Source organism: Abramis brama, assembly GCF_963993115.1.
Source record: "Abramis brama genome assembly, chromosome: 6".
NCBI lineage: Eukaryota > Metazoa > Chordata > Actinopteri > Cypriniformes > Leuciscidae > Abramis > Abramis brama.
This window is the reverse complement of record NC_139968.1, coordinates 45,474,888-45,495,428: the sequence shown is the minus strand read 5'-3', so window position 1 is coordinate 45,495,428 and position 20,541 is coordinate 45,474,888. Positions and strand designations below refer to the sequence as shown.

The following is a 20,541-nucleotide window of genomic DNA, read 5'->3' as shown; positions in this document are numbered from 1 at the left end:
ACACCTTTCAGAATCATTCAAACTTAAGCTTAGTGACTTTAGGGAAATGTAAAATTGTTGTGGAAATGTAGGGGAGCGGCATACAAATTCCTTATGAGTCTTGAAGTTGATTTCATCTTCTGCCTGATGAAACTTGAATGAATCTTTTTTTCAATTCATTATAATTCTGACTCTTGTCTTCAGTTGTCTGCTCTTCTGACTCCAGGTTTTCATTCATCTAATCTGCTCCTTGGGTCTTTAACTGTAGATTCCCCTACACTATAAACTGTATAGTGTAAGTCACTTATACTGTAAGTCAAACCTCAAATCAGTCATTGTTCACCCACTTAATTGATAGTAATGCATGCGAAGTCGATTCTATAGAGACTGTATCTATTCCCTAAATTGTGATTTCAATAATCTACTATAGGATCTTGAAAAAATCTGATTGTGATTAAACCAGAAAATCAAAAAAAATGTGAACAAAACCAATTTCTAAATCTTGGGCTCCTAAACATTAGATACTTCTCAGTGTAACCAAACACACACATTTGAGGAAATGATTAGCAGTATGGGCATCACTTTCTCTAGTACATTAGAAACTGTTGCGCTCTAAACTATTTTAATCTGATCGGATTAAAATTTTATCTGGATTTTATCAGATTAAAATAGTTTAGAGCGAAAAGTAATGCACCATGGTACAACAGTGCTACACACACTATCATGAGAAAAACTCATAATCTAGAGTGCAAATGGAGACAAACTCACTTAGAGGTCTTTAGAATCACGTGGAAAGACAGTATTTCACATTATGAAAAGGCTCTAATAGCAGCCAGGGCTCGGCATGTCCTCAAACTCAGAAAATAACAGAAACAATCCAAGTGTCACGCTCTGCTAAGCGTGGTAGGTGTAAAAGCACGATGAAGACGATTAATGTAGAAAAGGCTTTAATAACAAAACTCACATAACCAAACTCAAACAATGACTAATAAAATTAGAAACCATGGTGACAAATTAACAAACTAACTCAGGCCGGGTGAAGGTGAAAATAAAGTTCAAACACAATGAACTGTCACAGTACGCCCCCTCATGGAAGGCGTGACCTTGCGCCGTAACAGAAAGCAGAGGAGGAGGTTTGGGAGGCGGACGAAGAGTTGGCAAAGGGATGGAAACAGGTGGGCATGCGGAACGGAGTGACCAGGGGGGTGCGGATGGCGGTAGGAGCCATTGAGGTGTTACCAATGAGAGACAGTATGGTACCCAGAGATTCGTCCAGGTGGCGACCCAAGGCAGCGTTGCTGAAGGGAGGAGCCAGGGTCGTGCAGATATAACAGTTTTACTCTGGTTGTGTTTGTTCTCTATTCAGTGAAGACGACGCTGATGAAAGAGGTCTCAGGATCTTTATTCTGAAGAAATACAGAGCACAATACATTTTTTTGGGATACACGTCTCTCCCCTTCAGTCTGCTCATACAGCATGAAGAAAGCATCACGCTCGTCAGATGAGCGAGAGAGAGCACACCCGACCCCGTCAGCAGCAAATGTGCTTCTAAAGATGGCGCTGTTCGAGGTATCATTTGCGTCACCAATATGTGCCTCATATAAAACAATATTCTGCATGAATGTTTCCCACTAGAATTATGTACATTGTACCAGATTACAACTCAGCACACAAATATAAAAACACAAAAAAATTATAATTAAGTTTTGATGAAGTTCACTAACAATCTTCATTATGTTACGTACGAGGATGGCAGCAAATATAGGCATGGAGTCATAGATCTGTTTCAATCATTTATCTGAAACCCATTTGAATTAAATTTACAGGTCACTATATCACAGTTGTTATTTCTTTCAGGTCTTAAACAAAAAGGTTCACATTCAAATCAACTCAAAACATGTTAACATTACCACGGTAACCTGAAACCTGATGATACATCTCACTGTCCTTTAGACATGGCCATCTTGATTGGCCTGCCGCACACGCACGAACTTAGTGTCTCTGTCACTGTCCCAAAAGTTTGACGGCGTGAAAATCCTGGAAAACATCCAACAGTTCGACAGCGCGAAAATCCTGGAAAACATCCAACAGTTCGACAGCGCGAGATATGTACAAAGAAAGGGATCCAAAAAGTGAGAAGACACACGGTCCAACCATGTCCCTGTCCGTCATCCCACCGAAGTCGCGCTTATCCAGAATGTTCTCCTCCCAGAAGTCACGCGCTATCGCGTGTGATCAAGAATGAACCAATCACAAAGCACAAGAGGATGAAACATTGATAACATCTTTACCACTGTATATTAGTTATTCTTATGTTATTGCAATGTACTTAATCAAACAAATAAATGACCTTATGACAAACTAAAATACAGAATCATATCAAAATAAAACAAAACATTAGAGAAATAAAATATAAATGTGGGTTCATCACACCTTCCCCCTTAAAAGGGAAAATTTTGATCCCATAGATCAAAATTTTCAGACAGGTCTATCAATAACTCTCTAACACCGAGATAGACAATCAGCAATAACATTATCTTTACCCTTAACGTGCTTTATCACAATGTCATACTCTTGCAAAATTAAACTCCAGTTTAACAATCTTCTGTTTTTGTTCCTCATCTTACTCAAAAACACTAACGGATTGTGATCAGTATAAACAATGAGGGGTTTCTGACACGTACATAAGTAAACATCAAACTGTTGTAGTGCTAGAATCAAAGCTAATAGCTCTTTCTCGATGGTTGAATAATTTCTTTGATGCCGGTTGAACTTTTTGGAGAAATATGCAACAGGGTGCTCAACACTGTCACTTTCATCCTGTTGTAACAACACCGCACCCGCGGCATCATCGCTAGCATCTACGGCCACGGAAAATGGTTTATTAAAATCAGGAGACTGAAGCACAGGGTAATGACACAACATGGACTTAAGTTTGTCAACTGCCTTTTGGCAGGATTCACTCCAGACAAACTTCTCTCTTTTCTTAAGCAAATTTGTCAGGGGTAAGGCGACATCAGCAAAGTTCTTGCAAAACTTGCGGTAGTATCCCACCATTCCCAAGAATCTCCTCAAAGCTTTCTTATTTGTGGGAACAGGAAAGGCCAATACCGCCTGGATCTTAGCATCAACTGGAACTACCTGACCTTGACCAATAACATGTCCCAGATATGTTACATGAGCACATCCAAATTCACTCTTAGCCAAGTTAACTGTTAGGTTGGCTTCTGACAATTTTTCAAACAGTCTACCAACATCTTTGAGATGACTTTCCCATGTTTCATTCCCAGTAACCAAATCATCTATGTAAGCACTAGTGTTGGGCAAATCTTTGATTACTGAATGAATCATTCTTTGGAATGTGGCTGGTGAATTTTTCATTCCAAATGGGAGAACCTTATATTCGTACAGCCCAGAATGTGTGACAAAAGCAGATATTTCTCTACCTCGTTCAGTTAATGGAACACACCAATAACCTTTTAACAAATCGATTTTAGTGAGGAACTTTGATTGTCCCACTTTGTCAATACAATCATCTACCCTTGGGATTGGAAAAGCATCTGTCTTGCTAACAGCATTGACTTGTCTATAATCTGTACAAAATCTTGTATACCATCAGGCTTGGGTACAAGCACACACGGAGAGCTCCAATTGGAGTGTGATGGCTGAATTATGTTGTTCTTTAACATGTAAGCCACTTCCTCTTCAGCTAGCCTACATTTCTCAGGACTCATCCTATACGGATGTTGTTTGATTGGTTGAGCATTACCCACATCAACATCATGAACTGCTACATGAGTTCTTTTAGGAACATCAGGAAACAAATCTTGATGCCGAAGCACCAAGTCCATCATTTGAGCTTGTTGCCAAGGCTCTAAATGTGACATTTTCACGTCAAGGTTCTGCAGAATCTCAGAATTGGACAATTTACAGGAAATGATTTCGGGTTTGATGGAGGGTTCCTCCTCCTGACAATCATCATCTACAGAACTTTCATCCTGGCTAACAACTGAGACAATCTGCACAGACCTATCATGGTAGGGTTTCAACATGTTGATGTGACATAACTGTCTGGCCTTTCTCCTATCTGGAGTTGTCACAATGTAATTGAGGTCATTAACCTTGGAATGGATCTCATAAGGTCCATGGAATCTAGCCTGTAGTGGATTGGACTGCAGTGGGAACAAAACAAGCACTCTCTCTCCTGGCTTAAATGTTCTTGCCCTAGCCTTACGGTTGTACCAAGTTTTCATCTTCCCTTGAGTAGCCTCAAGGTTCTCCTTGGCTAGTGCACAGGCTCTATTAAGTCTCTCTTTGAAATTAAGGACATAATCCAACAAATTAACATGAGTGTCGTTGTTAGTCCACTGCTCACCCAGCAGGGCTAACGGTCCTCTTACCTGGTGTCCAAAAACCAGCTCAAAAGGGCTGAAACCCAGAGACTCCTGAATCGACTCTCTAGCCGCAAACAACAACAAATGAACACCCTCATCCCAGTCCTTCTCATTCTCAAAGCAGTATGTCCGAATCATGGTTTTCAGGGTGGAATGAAATCTTTCTAAAGCACCTTGGCTCTCAGGATGATATGCACTGGAAGTGATCTGCTTGATTCCCAACTGGTAAATAACCTGCTGGAATAATCCGGAGGTAAAATTACTACCCTGATCCGATTGAATCTCTTTTGGCAGACCAAACAAAGTGAAAAACTTTATCAAGGCCCTAAAAACGGTGGCTGCTTTGATATTTCTGAGTGGAATTGCTTCAGGGAACCTTGTTGAAGCACACATGATAGTCACCATGTACTCATTTCCAGTTCTTGTTCTGGGTAAAGGTCCCACACAATCCACAATAACCCTTGAGAAAGGCTCACCAAAGGCTGGGATAGGTTTCAGTGGTGCCACAGGAGGGTCTAACTGGTGTTTACCCACCACCTGACAAGTGTGGCATGTGCGACAGAAATTTGCAACATCTTTGCGCAAACCTGGCCAGAAGAATTGCTTCATGATCTTGTTAACAGTCTTGTTAACACCAAGATGACCACCTAGAGGTAAGCTATGTGCCATAGTAAGTATGTCCTTCCTATAAACTTTAGGTACCACAACTTGATTAATAACTGCCCAATCTTCATTGGCAGGAATATCAGGAGGACGCCATTTCCGCATCAAAACCCCGTCTTCCAGGTAAAAACCAACTGGCACTTTGACAATCTCGTCATCAGGGAGAGCTTTTTCTCTCAAGTCAGCAATCTCAGGATCAGTGCTTTGCTCAGTGATTAATTGCTTTCTTGACAAAGATAAACCATCAGACACATGCAAATCGTTCCCATCTTCTTGTGGCGAACTACTAACACCTTGATCAAAGACTGCTCCAAGAAAAGTATCTGACAACTCATTAAAACATGAACTCTTACTAGAGCCACTATCTAACCTATGACCTGAACGATCAAGGTCATGCTTCAACAACGTGCTAGATTGCACAGAGTTCTCCTCTTCTCTTGCCTGGTTGGCCATAGCTCGAGTCACTGCACATGAAGGGAAAAACTCCAAGTCTAACTTAGACTCATCTTCAATGCTCGGCTTAGAAGTTAACTGAACAGAGGGAACGACTTTTCCACCAGCTAAGTCATTGCCGAGTAAAAGAGAAATACCTTTGACAGGGAGGCTGGACATAAGCCCTACTTTAACTTGTCCTGTTACTAAGTCTGACTTCAAAAACACAGAGTGCAAAGGTACGGTCACAATTCTCCCCTCAATGCCCTGAACAAGAATGAAGTCCCCTATCGCAATGTCTTCACTTTCACAGGAGGACAATGCCTCTTTCAACAAAAGCGATTGGGAAGCCCCAGTATCACGGAGAATTCGAATGGGTTGAGAAGGAGAATTTTCACTTGGAGAAACAAATCCCTCTGACACGAAAGGAAGGAACTCTTCCCTCAGAAGATCAGACGACTCAGCCTTTTTAGCATCATAAGGACAAAATGATTCACATGAACCAAACTCGATAGGCATTTCTGTGACAGACTTCACCAAAGCATTAGGCGAGGGCCCCTTTTCTCTCTTTCTTTGAAGAATTAGGCACTCCGACAAGACATGACCTGGTTTCTTACAATAATGACACGTAGGACCCGTAGGCACCTCCTTCTTGGTGTCACTAAACTTTTTCTTAACATCAGCACTTCTGTCTTTAACCTCTGTGGTCTGGGCTGAATTAAGTTTACCACCACTCTTCTTAGGTGGATATGGCCTATCATGAGACCCAAACTTAGACTTATGAGTGAGTGAATACTCATCTGCCAGCTTAGCAGCTTCATGTAGTGTGGACGCATCTTTCTCATCCAGGTACGACTTAATATCATCCTTAACACACCGCTTAAATTCTTCAACCAACATCAAGTCTTTCAATTTCTTGAAATCACTATTGACTGCTCTAGATGTACACCAACGCTCAAAGTACACCTCCTTATCATGAGCAAATTCAACATATGTCTGACTATCAATCTTTCTGAGACTCCTAAATTTCTGTCTGTAAGCTTCCGGAACCAACTCATAAGCTGACAAAATGGCTTGCTTAACCACATCATAGTTTGAAGCGTCATCAACAGACAAAGCTGAATAAGCTTGTTGAGCTTTTCCTTTTATAACACTTTGCAGCATCAAAGGCCAATACTCAATGGGCCACTTCAAACTCTCAGCCACTTTTTCAAAATGCTGGAAATATTTGTCAACCTCCAGCTCATCAAAAGGAGGAACTAACCTCACTTCTCTGCTAGCACTGAATTCGTTTGTATTTAATGGATCTGCTTTTCCTAGCTTTGCTAACTCAAGCTGTTTTTCTATTTTTTCTCTTTCCAGCTCTATTCTTTCTCTTTCAATCAGCATCCTTTCCTTTTCCATCCGTTCCTGTCTTTCTCTTTCTCTATCTTCTCTGTCTCTTTCCAATTTCAATTTATCCAGTTCAAACTGTCTTTCTTTTTCTCTCTCATCAGCACGTTCTTTTTCTCTTTCTCTCTCCAACTGAATCAGTCGTATTTTCAACTCTATGTCTGAGCCACTTCTAGGTTGAGGCTCCACATCAGACGCTCCAAATTGAGCCAAGTCTTCACTTGTAAAAACACCCTCATCATGATAATGTTGTGCTATCACCTTTACAATCTTTTCTTTCCTGCAACTTACATTCAAACCAGCTATTTTTAGCACCTTAGCAACTTCCACTAAATCAGTTTTTCTCAATTGCTGCAGACCCTTAACAGTAGGTAATTCCAAAAACTCTCTTACTGCTGCTGCCATAATTACGAGAGAAGGAAAAAAAAATATATATATATATATATATATATATCACTTGGATTCAATAAATGCTAACTTAATGCAAATGCAAATGACTCGTCACAATGGTAAACATCCCGGACGAGCCCCCAATTTTGTTACGTACGAGGATGGCAGCAAATATAGGCATGGAGTCATAGATCTGTTTCAATCATTTATCTGAAACCCATTTGAATTAAATTTACAGGTCACTATATCACAGTTGTTATTTCTTTCAGGTCTTAAACAAAAAGGTTCACATTCAAATCAACTCAAAACATGTTAACATTACCACGGTAACCTGAAACCTGATGATACATCTCACTGTCCTTTAGACATGGCCATCTTGATTGGCCTGCCGCACACGCACGAACTTAGTGTCTCTGTCACTGTCCCAAAAGTTCGACGGCGCGAAAATCCTGGAAAACATCCAACAGTTCGACAGCGCGAAAATCCTGGAAAACATCCAACAGTTCGACAGCGCGAGATATGTACAAAGAAAGGGATCCAAAAAGTGAGAAGACACACGGTCCAACCATGTCCCTGTCCGTCATCCCACCGAAGTCGCGCTTATCCAGAATGTTCTCCTCCCAGAAGTCACGCGCTATCGCGTGTGATCAAGAATGAACCAATCACAAAGCACAAGAGGATGAAACATTGATAACATCTTTACCACTGTATATTAGTTATTCTTATGTTATTGCAATGTACTTAATCAAACAAATAAATGACCTTATGACAAACTAAAATACAGAATCATATCAAAATAAAACAAAACATTAGAGAAATAAAATATAAATGTGGGTTCATCACAATTACATTTTACAATTTTTCTTAAACCAGCTACAAAAGAGAACAATGTCACCATGGGGATGAATGATGATGACCGAGCCGATTGGGACGATGATGATGTCTGACCCAGGTGGAGCCGGTAGGCCGAAGGAGTCTAGTGTTCGTGAGCCGGGTGGTCCCCGGTGAATGGCTGAGGTGGAGACACGGGATCAGCTGCCAGAGGTGGAGCTAGGGGATCTCCAAGAAGAGTCGGAGATGGCTTGCAGGATGTTCTGAGTGAATTCTCGCCACAGAGAGAAGGCAGAGGATGAACGTAGCTGACTGGAGACTGGGCTGGAAATGGAAGAGGAGGCTGGGCGGGACCAGCCAATTTGAAGACAGTACTACTGAAAAGGTAGGGATTAACTCCCTGGGGTCGACAATCACGCCGGCGTGATTTGCTCGCTTTTTTTCAAACGAGACTCCAAATACTCTGTTGACTTTGATCTTACAAACCAGTTTCATACATCAATCGATCCTGTTAAGTGTGTATTATTTTTGTGTATACTCACAATAAAAACAAAGTGTTGTGCTTTTTGCCAAATAAAGAAAAATAAACATGATGTGAGTTCTGCTTTCTCTCTGTCAGTGTAGTCCATTCTGAAATGTGTCCGAAAATGAACAATAACTCAGCGAATACTCAGTCAAACAGGCATACAGACACACGCATGAAGCTTGAATTCTCTTCTTTTAAATGAAGTAATTTTTATAAAAAACAAATATTCTCAGTTTATGTAATCTGTATGAAAAGAGAGAGATGTCAGTCGTTCTCATCTCAGCTCATTATGTTTTAATGTGACCCCGCCCACGGAGAGCGCGCGCTATTCAAACGCAAATGACTGTGAGGCAATCCACGCAAACCTGTGAACGCCCCCATATCAGCTCGAGAAAACACATCAAATTTATTCAGATCATTGTACTTGTTTACACCGTCTCGCGGCGCTGTGAGGAATAATACTATCGTAATAATAATAATGGAAAATGTACCTCAGAAGTGCTGGTATTTCGAGGAGCAACGGATCCTGAGAATACTGTAGTAAGTTTTTTCATTCTCAAGTGAATCGCGTTTCTGTGTGTGAATGAATGAACGGCAGAGATGCGCGCTGTTTACCACAACTCGCAAAAAGACGGTTTAAATTTGAATCGTGTTTCTGTGTGTGAATGAATGATCCGCTTTTAGCAAACTGTATTGCTATACTGAGTAAAAATCGACTGAAATATGTTGAAATAAAATGTATTTGTATAAGCAACGTATTAAACTGCAAATTAACATTTATATTTCTTATATAAACGAAAGACCTATGTTACAGACATATGAAAGAAAACATTTCGTTGACTAGTTTTGGATAGATTATACATTTTTACTGTAAAATATCTGCCACCTCAAATAAGCTTTTGTTTGCCAATTTTTGCTCATATGTTAAATATAGTATGTTTTGTCAAAAATAATCAAATAATATGTTATTATGTGTTTGTTCCAATGTAGCCTAGGCTATATTCAAAGTAATGTACCCTTAACTTTGAAATATGTATGATAAAATGTATACTTTAGTTTTTACAAAGAAAGATTGCACTTGAATTGTTGTTGTAATTGTAACCTTTTTAATAAAAAAATATATTTACAAGGTAGATGTAAACAAACTATTAAAAGGTAAATATAAGCCTTTTCTTTAAATAATTTTTATTGTGTTTTATTAGTGACAAATTTGGGGAGAGGATACATAGGGGAGAGCGGGGCACAAAGTAACGCTTTTTGACTTTCTCAGTTTGTGTAAATCTACTTATGGTTCAGAGTATTTATTTTTTCCCACATTAATTTCCCATATGTCTACTACAATTATGTGTTTTTGTTTTATTAATACAGTATATACTTTTTTCTTGATATACCCCGGAAGAATGGAAGTGAAATGTGACAACATGCCCCATAGGTGGGGTACATTGTAACATGTGTGGGGCACATTGTAACATAACATATGACAGCTTAAAATGTTATCTGATCTAATAAAAAAAATATACAAAACAAACTAAAATATTTTCTAAATAAAATACAATTAAAAAACTTTTTCATATAAAATAATGGCAATTTTTAATAATTAAATATAAACTCATTTTTGAGTTTTGACTACGAACACATGAAAACACAGCTATACAACATAGTTCAAAACAAATAAATAATTAGTCATTTCTGAACATTGACTCTCAGTCTTTATTCACCTTTTTTCTCACATTTTCTCAATAAGATTAATAAAAGTATAGAATATAATAGCATATTTCTAATAGGGGCTCATTGTAACGCAGTGTGACAACATGCCCCGCCTGCACAACTGGGATTTAAACCCTGCTAGTGTCTTCTGCTAGTTAGCGAAGCATTAAATAACTATCTCAACTGTTAAATAACATCTTAGAGATTAAAATAATATCAGATTTGTCTTATTTTAAATAAACACAAAAAATAGAGATGAAAAATTAACTTAAGTAAGAAATTTACTTTTGCTATGGTTTAATAAATGTCTATGGATATCTTCCAAAAAAAAAAATTTTGGCGGATTTTTTTTTTCTATATAGTGTTGATATGGCAACTAGTAAATACACAAAGTTTCGTCATCCAAGCATGTGCGGAAGTATTTAAAACAAGCGTGTTACAACTAGCCCCGCGGCTAGTGATAGTTAGCGGCTAACTGAAAATACAGTATGAGAATTAACTGCACAATTACTAGACATGTTTTCCTTGGATATTATACAATTTGCAAGCACAATTTGTGAAAAAAAAAAAAAAAAATGAGATGCTTCCAACTGTGAACCAATTTGGTAGAATATATATATATATATACATATATATATATATACATACATACATACATATTGCTCTTGCATTCTTTCATGTGGCTCAGTGACACACCTGAATGAATGGCTCATTAAGTTTGCGGGCCCCATTGTCTCCTCAGATGCGAACCACTAAATATGCATGATGGTGTTGGATCGTTGACGACAACTCGCATATTGCCTTTCCAAACAGAAAGTGTCTTGCAAAATTTAAATCAATGTATTGTTTTATGTGAATGATTAGGCAGGATGATTTTCAGATCATTTTGAAGAAAAAACTCTAGGCGACGACATCCATTAGTCAAAAGTCTTATTGACACATATTTAGTATGTGTTTTGTGGCCTTATTTCAGAAACTTTAGTTTTTAGTTTTTTTACGGAAGCCCTGAACCGCAAGGTGAGAAAAAAAAATAAAGAAAACTTATCTCGTTATTTCGACTTAATAAGTCGTTATTTCGACTTAATAAGTTGTTATTTCGACATAATATCTCGTTATTTCGACATAATATCTCGTTATTACGACATAATAAGTCGTTATTTCGACATAATATCTCGTTATTTCGACATAATATCTCGTTATTACGACATAATAAGTCGTTATTTCGACATAATATCTCGTTATTTCGACATAAATATCTCGTTATTTCGACATAATATCTCGTTATTTCGACATAAATATCTCGTTATTTCGACATAATAAGGGGACATTCTAATATGCATTAAGCTACATTTAGCGTTCTTATAATGAGTTTCTATGGGAGGAAAATGCTTAACGTCAAATTAAACGCTTTGCGTTCATATTCTGGACTTATCTGATTTTTGTAGTAGCCTATACTTTATTATGATTTTAGTATCATATTGATTAATAAATGCACGCACAATTATCCGTGAACTTGATAAATGTTGCAGATATGTTTTAGGCTACTATCCACAAACAAATTGCTTTCAATTATGTGTGCAAAATTCAGAATTCAACGAATGCAGTGCAACAACAACAATAATAGTTAAATTAATATTAGTATTATTAATAATAATAATAATAATAATAATAGTCGCAGTAGTGCTAGGCTAAGGCAGTGCAAGCCAAGTCAAGTAAAACAGAGTTTCTTTGCGTTCATAGTCTGGACTTATCTGATTTTTTTGTAGTATACTTTATTATGATTTTAGTATCATATTGATTAAGAAATGCACGCACAATTATCCTTGAACTTGATAAATGTTGCAGATATTTTAGGCTACCCATAAACAAATTGCTTTCAAATGTGCAAAATTCAGAATTCAACGAATGTGCAGCAATTTGTACAAATAGAGACATTTTTGTGTATAAAATACATTTTTGTTTTATTTTGTATTAGTGATTATAATTTGCGCGTCCATTTATTGACGTCTGAGTCGATCTCATTTGAGTGTATTCGGCAATTTGCTTAATGTGGAATTAAACGCGTATATTCTGAGCTCATCAGATTTTGTTGTACATATACTTTATTAGTATGATTATTTACTGTGTTTGGTCTGTTAGTAAATATGTTAAGGTTTGTATTCATTTCGATATGCCACTAGAGGGCAGAATAAGACCGGGAATTATAGAATGCATTGTAGTTATGTTGACCTACTGTTTTCATAACACTGGATATTCTACTAATTTATACTTTTCTAAAACGTTGCATATTAATGGCAAATAACTTATTTGGCAATTACACATAGTTTTGTGCTAGTTTTGTTGTCAGTATTGCTCTTTCAGCCAGCTTGATAGTTTATCTATTAGATTTGGTTTATTTGTTAACTTTACACAACTCAATCGCAGATAGCCTATTTTGCTTCATGCTTGGTCATTATTGGCCAGATCAGAAACTATGTTTTACTTGACTTGGCTTGCACTGCCTTATACCACTACTGCGGCTGTTATCATTTTTATTATTATTAGTGTAATTGCCAAAGTTAATTACCATTAATATGCAACGTTTTAGAAAAGTATAAATTAGTAGAATATCCAGTGTTATGAAAACAGTAGGTCAACATAACTACAATGCATTCTATAATTCCCGGTCTTATTCTGCCCTCTAGTGGCATATCGAAATGAATACAAACCTTAACATATTTACTAACAGACCAAACACAGTAAATAATCATACTAATAAAGTATATGTACAACAAAATCTGATGAGCTCAGAATATACGCGTTTAATTCCACATTAAGCAAATTGCCGAATACACTCAAATGAGATCGACTCAGACGTCAATAAATGGACGCGCAAATTATAATCACTAATACAAAATAAAACAAAAATGTCTTTTATACACAAAAATGTCTCTATTTGTACAAATTGCTACACATTCGTTGAATTCTGAATTTTGCACATTTGAAAGCAATTTGTTTATGGGTAGCCTAAAATATCTGCAACATTTATCAAGTTCAAGGATAATTGTGCGTGCATTTCTTAATCAATATGATACTAAAATCATAATAAAGTATACTACAAAAAAATCAGATAAGTCCAGACTATGAACGCAAAGATACTCTGTTTTACTTGACTTGGCTTGCACTGCCTTAGCCTAGCACTACTGCGACTATTATTATTATTATTATTAATAATACTAATATTAATTTAACTATTATTGTTGTTGTTGCACTGCATTCGTTGAATTCTGAATTTTGCACACATAATTGAAAGCAATTTGTTTGTGGATAGTAGCCTAAAACATATCTGCAACATTTATCAAGTTCACGGATAATTGTGCGTGCATTTATTAATCAATATGATACTAAAATCATAATAAAGTATAGGCTACTACAAAAATCAGATAAGTCCAGAATATGAACGCAAAGCGTTTAATTTGATGTTAAGCATTTTCCTCCCATAGAAACTCATTATAAGAACGCTAAATGTAGCTTAATGCATATTAGAATGTCCCCTTATTATGTCGAAATAACGAGATATTTATGTCGAAATAACGAGATATTATGTCGAAATAACGAGATATTTATGTCGAAATAACGAGATATTATGTCGAAATAACGAGATATTATGTCGAAATAACGACTTATGTCGTAATAACGAGATATGTCGAAATAACGAGATATTATGTCGAAATAACGACTTATTATGTCGTAATAACGAGATATTAATGTCGAAATAACGACTTATGTCGAAATAACGACTTATTAAGTCGAAATAACGAGATATTATGTCGAAATAACGACTTATTAAGTCGAAATAACGAGATAAGTTTTCTTTATTTTTTTTTCCTCACCTTGCGGTTCAGGGCTTCCGTATTTTTTCAATAACCATGCATAAACATTATTCTCTCAAAAATACAAACATGTACATACATGTTGCTCACATATTATGGTAGCCCTGTTTGTGCTAAATAGTGTAATTACACCTTTGCCATTAATATGTTTATAAGCAACTAAAAAGCACAAATGTCAGGGCATGTCAGAACATCTCAAGGACCCCAAATACACCTCAGACCCCAGAGGGTTAATGGCTCTTGGAGTCCCAGTTTCACTCAGACTGATGGGATTAGCGTCTATGCATTTTAAATGATAGTGTTATGCTGATTGGGCCTGTTTCTCTTGATTGGCCCGAATTGTTGAGCAGCCAGATAACCTGCCTAACTGGTTTTCACTTGATAGAATCAAATCACTGAAAGATTCATCCCTACATTTGCATGCTTTGTTTGAATTTTGTCTCCACCTCCAAAAGTCACTCCCCCTTGGAAGGTATATAACCTACAATGTATAATGTTTCAGTTAGACTTGATGAACTACAGACTCGGAAGTATAAATCTCTTCTGCTTATAAGATCCATCTCAAGTCTCCTGGTCTTGCTTCGATGAAGGAATAAAGAAAGTTTCCAACAACACTAACTTTATTCTCATCTGAATTATAAATAATTTATTTCTGTATAAAATAATACTACCATTAAAAACACATTTGATTTTCTTTTTTAATCAATGTAGAATGTGTAACTTAAAAATAAACTTAGTTTATTAATAAAATTAGTGCTCTGTTTGAGGACAATAAATGAAAACCAATGCAATATGATGAATGTCCAGAAGATGGCACCCACAGACAGTTTTTTAAATGGGGTTGGATAAATATTTTTTGCTTTTAAACTGTGTGTGTGTGTGTGTGTGTGTGTGTGTGTGTGTGTGTGTGTGTGTGTGTGTGTGTGTGTGTGTGTGTGTGTCTCATGGCACACCTGCATGATTTTCCAACAGCAACACCCATTGTAACTGCCAGAGTTAATGCAGGGAAGTGTATTTTGACATGGCTGACTTTTGGCTACTACTTTTGACAATGTGCCTTATAACAACAGTAAAGAGCGTGGTTAAAGACGTGCTCCAGACCGGCAGGATTTACAAACAAAGCTGGACTATTTACGACCCTGTGCTCAATCACCCAGCGGGTGGAAACAGACTTTTCAACCACTGTAAGAACACTGGGCCAGGACGAGTGGATTCTATTCCAAAATCAGGAAAGAGCACTTAGAAAGACCCTGGACACGAAACACTTTGGGGATAAACATAACGTATGGATTCAGATCCAAATAAAAGCATTCAAATGTGTGTGTGTGTGTGTGTGTGTGTGAGTGATTTTGGTTGGGTTACAGTTTGACAAGAGTTTACAGTTTGACAAAAGCACAATGTTGTGTTTTATCGCGAATGTACACAAATATAAGTAAATACTTTGCAGTTTGAATTACGTCCTGTATGAACAAAATTATGGAGTATGTTTTTATGTTTCCACTGTTCGATCGCTGGGCCAGAAGGCTGAACCCGCCTCGACCCCACTCTGTGCCTATCTGGGACCTCTCCACAGTCCTGGAAGCCATGAAAGGGGCCCCATTTGAGCCACTTCAGTCTGCTGACCTGAAGCCTCTCTCGCTCAAAACTGCTCTCTTGCTGGCACTGGCTTCAGTCAAGCGAGTAGGTGATTTGCGAGCGATATCAGTAAGCGCTTCCTGCCTTGAGTTTGGGCCCAACGACTCCATTTCGCTATCGGCTCTTCCCTTGCCAGAGGACGAAAGAGACGTGAATCTACTCTGCCCTGTCAGGGCTCTCAAGGTATATTTGAAGCGTTCAGAACAAGTTCAGACAGTCAGAACAGCTCTTTGTGTGCTTTGGCAGCCGCACCAAGGGGCTCGCGGTCACAAAGCAAAGATAATCGCACTGGATAGTGGAATCCAAGGGCCTTCACTGTCCCATAGGTGTCAGGGCTCATTCCACGAGAGGCATGGCCTCATCGTGGACATGGTCAAGTGGAATACCTATTGAATATACCTAACACCTATTATTAAGTATGCAGATGATACTGCTTCAGTGAGCCTTCTAAATGATAGGGGGGAAGAGCATGGACCGGTTTTGGATTTCTTTTTAAACTGGTGTGAGAAATCAAATCTCCTCTTAAATGCCTCCAAAACTAAGGAGATGGTTATTGATTTTAGAGTGAGAGAGCAGGATATAACCCATCCTACATTAATTAATGGGGAACAAATTCAATTAGTAACAATTTACAATTACCTTGGTATAGTCCTAGATCATAAACTCAAATGGGATGTGTGGACTGATTATATAAGAAGGAAGGCACAATAGAGGTTGTATTTCTTATAGAAATTACTGTCTTTTAATATCCATAGCAGAGTGCTTTATGATTTCCCCCCCCAGCTTTTATTAAAAGCGTTCTGACATTTTGTTTGAGTTGCTGGTATAGTAATGCTTCAGTGGCTCAGAAGAGATCGCTAAGAAAAGTAGAAACAATTATACAATTATTAATATTAATACAATTAATATATACAATATTAATACAATTAATTCCTTAAAGCTGCAGTAGGTAACTTCTGTAAAAATTTATTTTTTACATATTTGTTAAAACTGTCATTATGTCTTGACAGTAGAATATGAGACAGATAATCTGTGAAAAAATAAATCTCCTCAGGCTCCTCCCAGTGGTCCTATTGCCATTTGCAGAAATACACCGCTCCCGGTAAGATACAACCAATCAGAGCCAGGAGGAGTGTCTTAGCAGTGTCAATCATACTTGTGTACGCGCTGATCACCCCCCTCTCTCGCACAGCGCCTACAGTTGTTCAAAATCAAGATTGCCGCAGCTGTGCTAATGAGGGACAAACAACCAAAACTGCCAATTTCTCGAGTGGCACCTGCTCATAAAACAAAGACAGGTAAACGGAAAAAGACCGATGACGATAAACAAGCCTGTCGGAGCCCATTGACTCAGTGTCAAAACTCTAGCCGCATAACATACAGATAAAATGTCACGCACTGTGCAAAGCAACAATTGAAACCTGCTAATTCACTGGCTTGTCATGTTGCTGAAATAATGTACTAGCAAACCTTATTTAGCATTACACATCGCTAGAATAATTACTTACATACTGTAACGTTACCATTATATTATCTTGCTAGCTATTTATAACTTATAGAAAGAGTGCAATGTTATGAAGTTACATTACATGTATTGCAAAATACGTAATGATTTGAGGACCAAGTTTGTAGTCAAAGTATGGGCAGGCCATAGTCAATGTAAAGAATATTGTTGATGTTTCGTCCCTACCAGTGAATGTGCGATAACTGTTTATCCGCCGTCATCAGTGGCCCTGCATGTTTACTAGCCTGCGCGTTCACGGCAGGCTCTGTTGTGGGGGAGGAGCTGTGGAGGGAGGAGCTGTGGAGGGAGGGCTGTAGCGCAGCAGAGAGCGAGGGGGAGTGACCTAGCCTGGGTTTCCCCATGCTGCCTTGAGCGCAGCGCAATTTTATTCACGCTGCTAGGATAGCCTGGACACCATGGACCAGATTTTTGCCTCAGCGAGGGGACCAATCACAGAACGGGGAGGGAGCAGCAAGACGATGATGACGTCTATGCGACACACCGAAGCAGTTTGTTTATATCTATGGATCCAACATGGCATCAGACGTGAAGTTACCTTTCGATGCAGCGTTAGATAGTGTTCTGAGTAGTTTAGAACGCAAGTTTATTTCGTCTTCTTCCTCGTCGTATTTCTGTCGCTCTACATACGTCATCTGGTATAATTGAAACGATTGGCTATGAGCTACGTACAGGCGCATTTGATAGACATTCGTATAGCCCAATAAACGGCTCTGGGCATTCGTAAACCACGCCTCAAATACGAGAAAATGAACATGTGGTTCCCAGACCACGTCTCAATGAAAAAGAGGTCTGACGTTAGCCAGGCTATGAGTGACCTGTAAGTTGTGCTTGTTAAAATTTTCAGGCTAAGTCAACATTTTCTAAAAGCTCCCTACTGCAGCTTTAATAGTGGTAAAGAACTGAAACCAGACAGGGTGAAAGACGGATGAAAAACATGTTACAACCTCCCTCTGGTTGTCTCTTGATAAACGGATGTTGGCAGTCTGGATGTTGAACCTAGCCTTTGTGTGTTTGTGGAATAAATACTGCTTGCGATTAGATTCTCGCCACTCCTTTTCCCTGGTAACTATAATAGTTGTATGTACAAGTTTTGATTAATATTATTTTTAATAATAATATCAATATCCATTTTTGTAATATGAAAAACAGCAGTTTGGAGAAAAAGTCAAACGATTTTAGAACATCATGATAGTAACTAAACTATGACTAAACTAAAGTATTTTCATTTTTGGGTGAACTAATACTTTAACTGATACAAAACAGAATATTTTGTAATCACAATACTATTCACTGACCTTTTTATAAAAAGAAAACATAAATGTTTCAAGTTGACAGCGTAATATCACTGCCAGTGATTTCATTTACTTACTGTTAGGACGATCATATTTTGGACTTTGTGTTGCTGCTAGCAAAAAAAATCACACAGACACACACATACAAACAGAGAGGGAGAGAGAAAACAGGTTTAGCCATTTTACATTAATTACAACAACATTTCCCAGATAGCAAGCAATCATTGAAGCAATGTTAAGTCAATGATGATGCATCAGCACTAATTGCATTAAATCTACGTTACAAAGTGATGCCAGTTCATTTCTGATATCTTTCATCAAAATTTCAATGCTGAACCAACATACTTTAAAAACATTGAAATGAAAATATCAACCAAAATGATGGTTTGGATTAAAACTCTGCATTGTGTCACCTAGCTATGTACCATTTTGAAAATACTTTGTGATAGGTTATTCCTTTCTTTCTTACTTACTCATCTTCTCATACTTGGTGTATGTCAAAATTGCACTTAAACTCATACGTAATAATCTATAGGGGTGTTAAACTGAGCTCCTGGTCTTTGGAGTGGTGGATCTCTTACAATAATTTGTTGAAGTAAATCAGTTATTTTGAGAAAGTAAAAGAGTAAAGTGGTAATCATAGACAACAGATTTGATGTGCATTGAAAAGTTGTATATGTAAAAATGCATTCAATAAACTAAACAATTAAACCATTGCCTACTGATGGCTAATATTTCATAAATACTTAATCATTAAGGAAATTTTGCTGCAAATATTTGTGTCTGTTGATTCTTACCTGAATTCAACGCCATTTCAACACCAACAGCTTGAAATCAAATCCAAAAGTAAAATGCTGAAAGTCAAGAGCTCATCTGTGCAACGTCTGCAGAGGGTGGAAAAATAGTGATTCTGTATTTATTTGAGTGAATAACGTGTAATTTTGCACACATTCATTGAAATACGAAAGATAGGGTATCTTCTTTAATTCTGACGAATATAATAAGCATATACAAACTCATTTTCATTATTAAAAATTATTTCAATAAAAATCATAGAAATTATATACAACTTGTTTTTAATAAGCCTATATAGGCTACTGTATAAATAGCGACTCCTGGCCATAAACTTGGGGCAGATTATAAGAAAAAAATTATTAATGGAACTAGTAAAAACTATTTTTTTAAATAACAAACTATAAAAAACCTTGGCCTAACAGATTTGATGTGCAATTAAAAGTTTTATATAAATGTATGCTTTTTACGTCGGGTGCTTGTTTCTTGATGTTCATACAAATGTTTGAATAAGAGCAGTGAAATAAGAAACTAAACGAAGTAATTCCTTGCCTAGGCTGCTGTTGACTAATATTTCATAAATACTGCATTAATCATCGAGGAAACTGCTGCTGATATTGGAATGTAATTTTATTCTTACCTGAACTCGACGCCATTTCAACACCAACAGCTTGAAATCAAAATCGAAGGAAAAATGCGGAAACAAACTGAGCCTCACCTGTGCCACGCCCTGCGTCTGTAGATCAGTGCAAGACGAAACATTTTGCTTTTTTAATATTTCCAATAATTTTGTTGAAAAACACTCTTATCAGAAAAATTTCTGTTAGGCTTATGTATATTTTGTGTATAGTTAAAGCTGATGCGCTATTATTAAGCAATATCTCATATTTGTTGTTGAAAACGAAAATAAGAATGTCATTCATTACGTTTTACAGTGAAATAAGACTTCCGTGTCTTTATTAAAATCAGTACATTAATGATTTATCCCTCATCAATCCGCGACCCGAAATTGTTATTTGTTATTTGTTATTTGCAACGCGCGTTATTTGACGCGCGGACATGTTAGGTTGGGGAAAAGTGATTCCTTACTTATTTGAGTGAATTAAGAATG

The 20,541-nt window shown here is 37.4% G+C and overlaps 1 protein-coding gene across 2 annotated transcripts in view; it reads right to left on the bottom strand.

Annotated features, from left to right (window-relative positions):
- LOC311085323 (uncharacterized protein) overlaps positions 1–20,128 on the bottom strand; it is a 40,578-nt gene extending 20,450 nt beyond the window's left edge. Inside the window, exons 1-3 of one of the 2 annotated variants that reach the window (XM_084117799.1) lie at positions 20,071–20,128; positions 19,436–19,522; positions 18,716–18,748 (exon numbers count right to left, since the gene is read on the bottom strand). In XM_084117799.1, coding sequence (XP_083973925.1) covers positions 18,716–18,748; positions 19,436–19,451 — 49 coding nt within the window. In that variant the 5' untranslated portion in view covers positions 19,452–19,522; positions 20,071–20,128. Of the gene's footprint in view, positions 1–18,715; positions 18,752–19,435; positions 19,523–20,070 lie in introns of both variants that reach the window. The other variant, XM_084117798.1, reaches the window with a different exon arrangement.
- Positions 20,129–20,541: the final 413 nt, after the last annotated feature.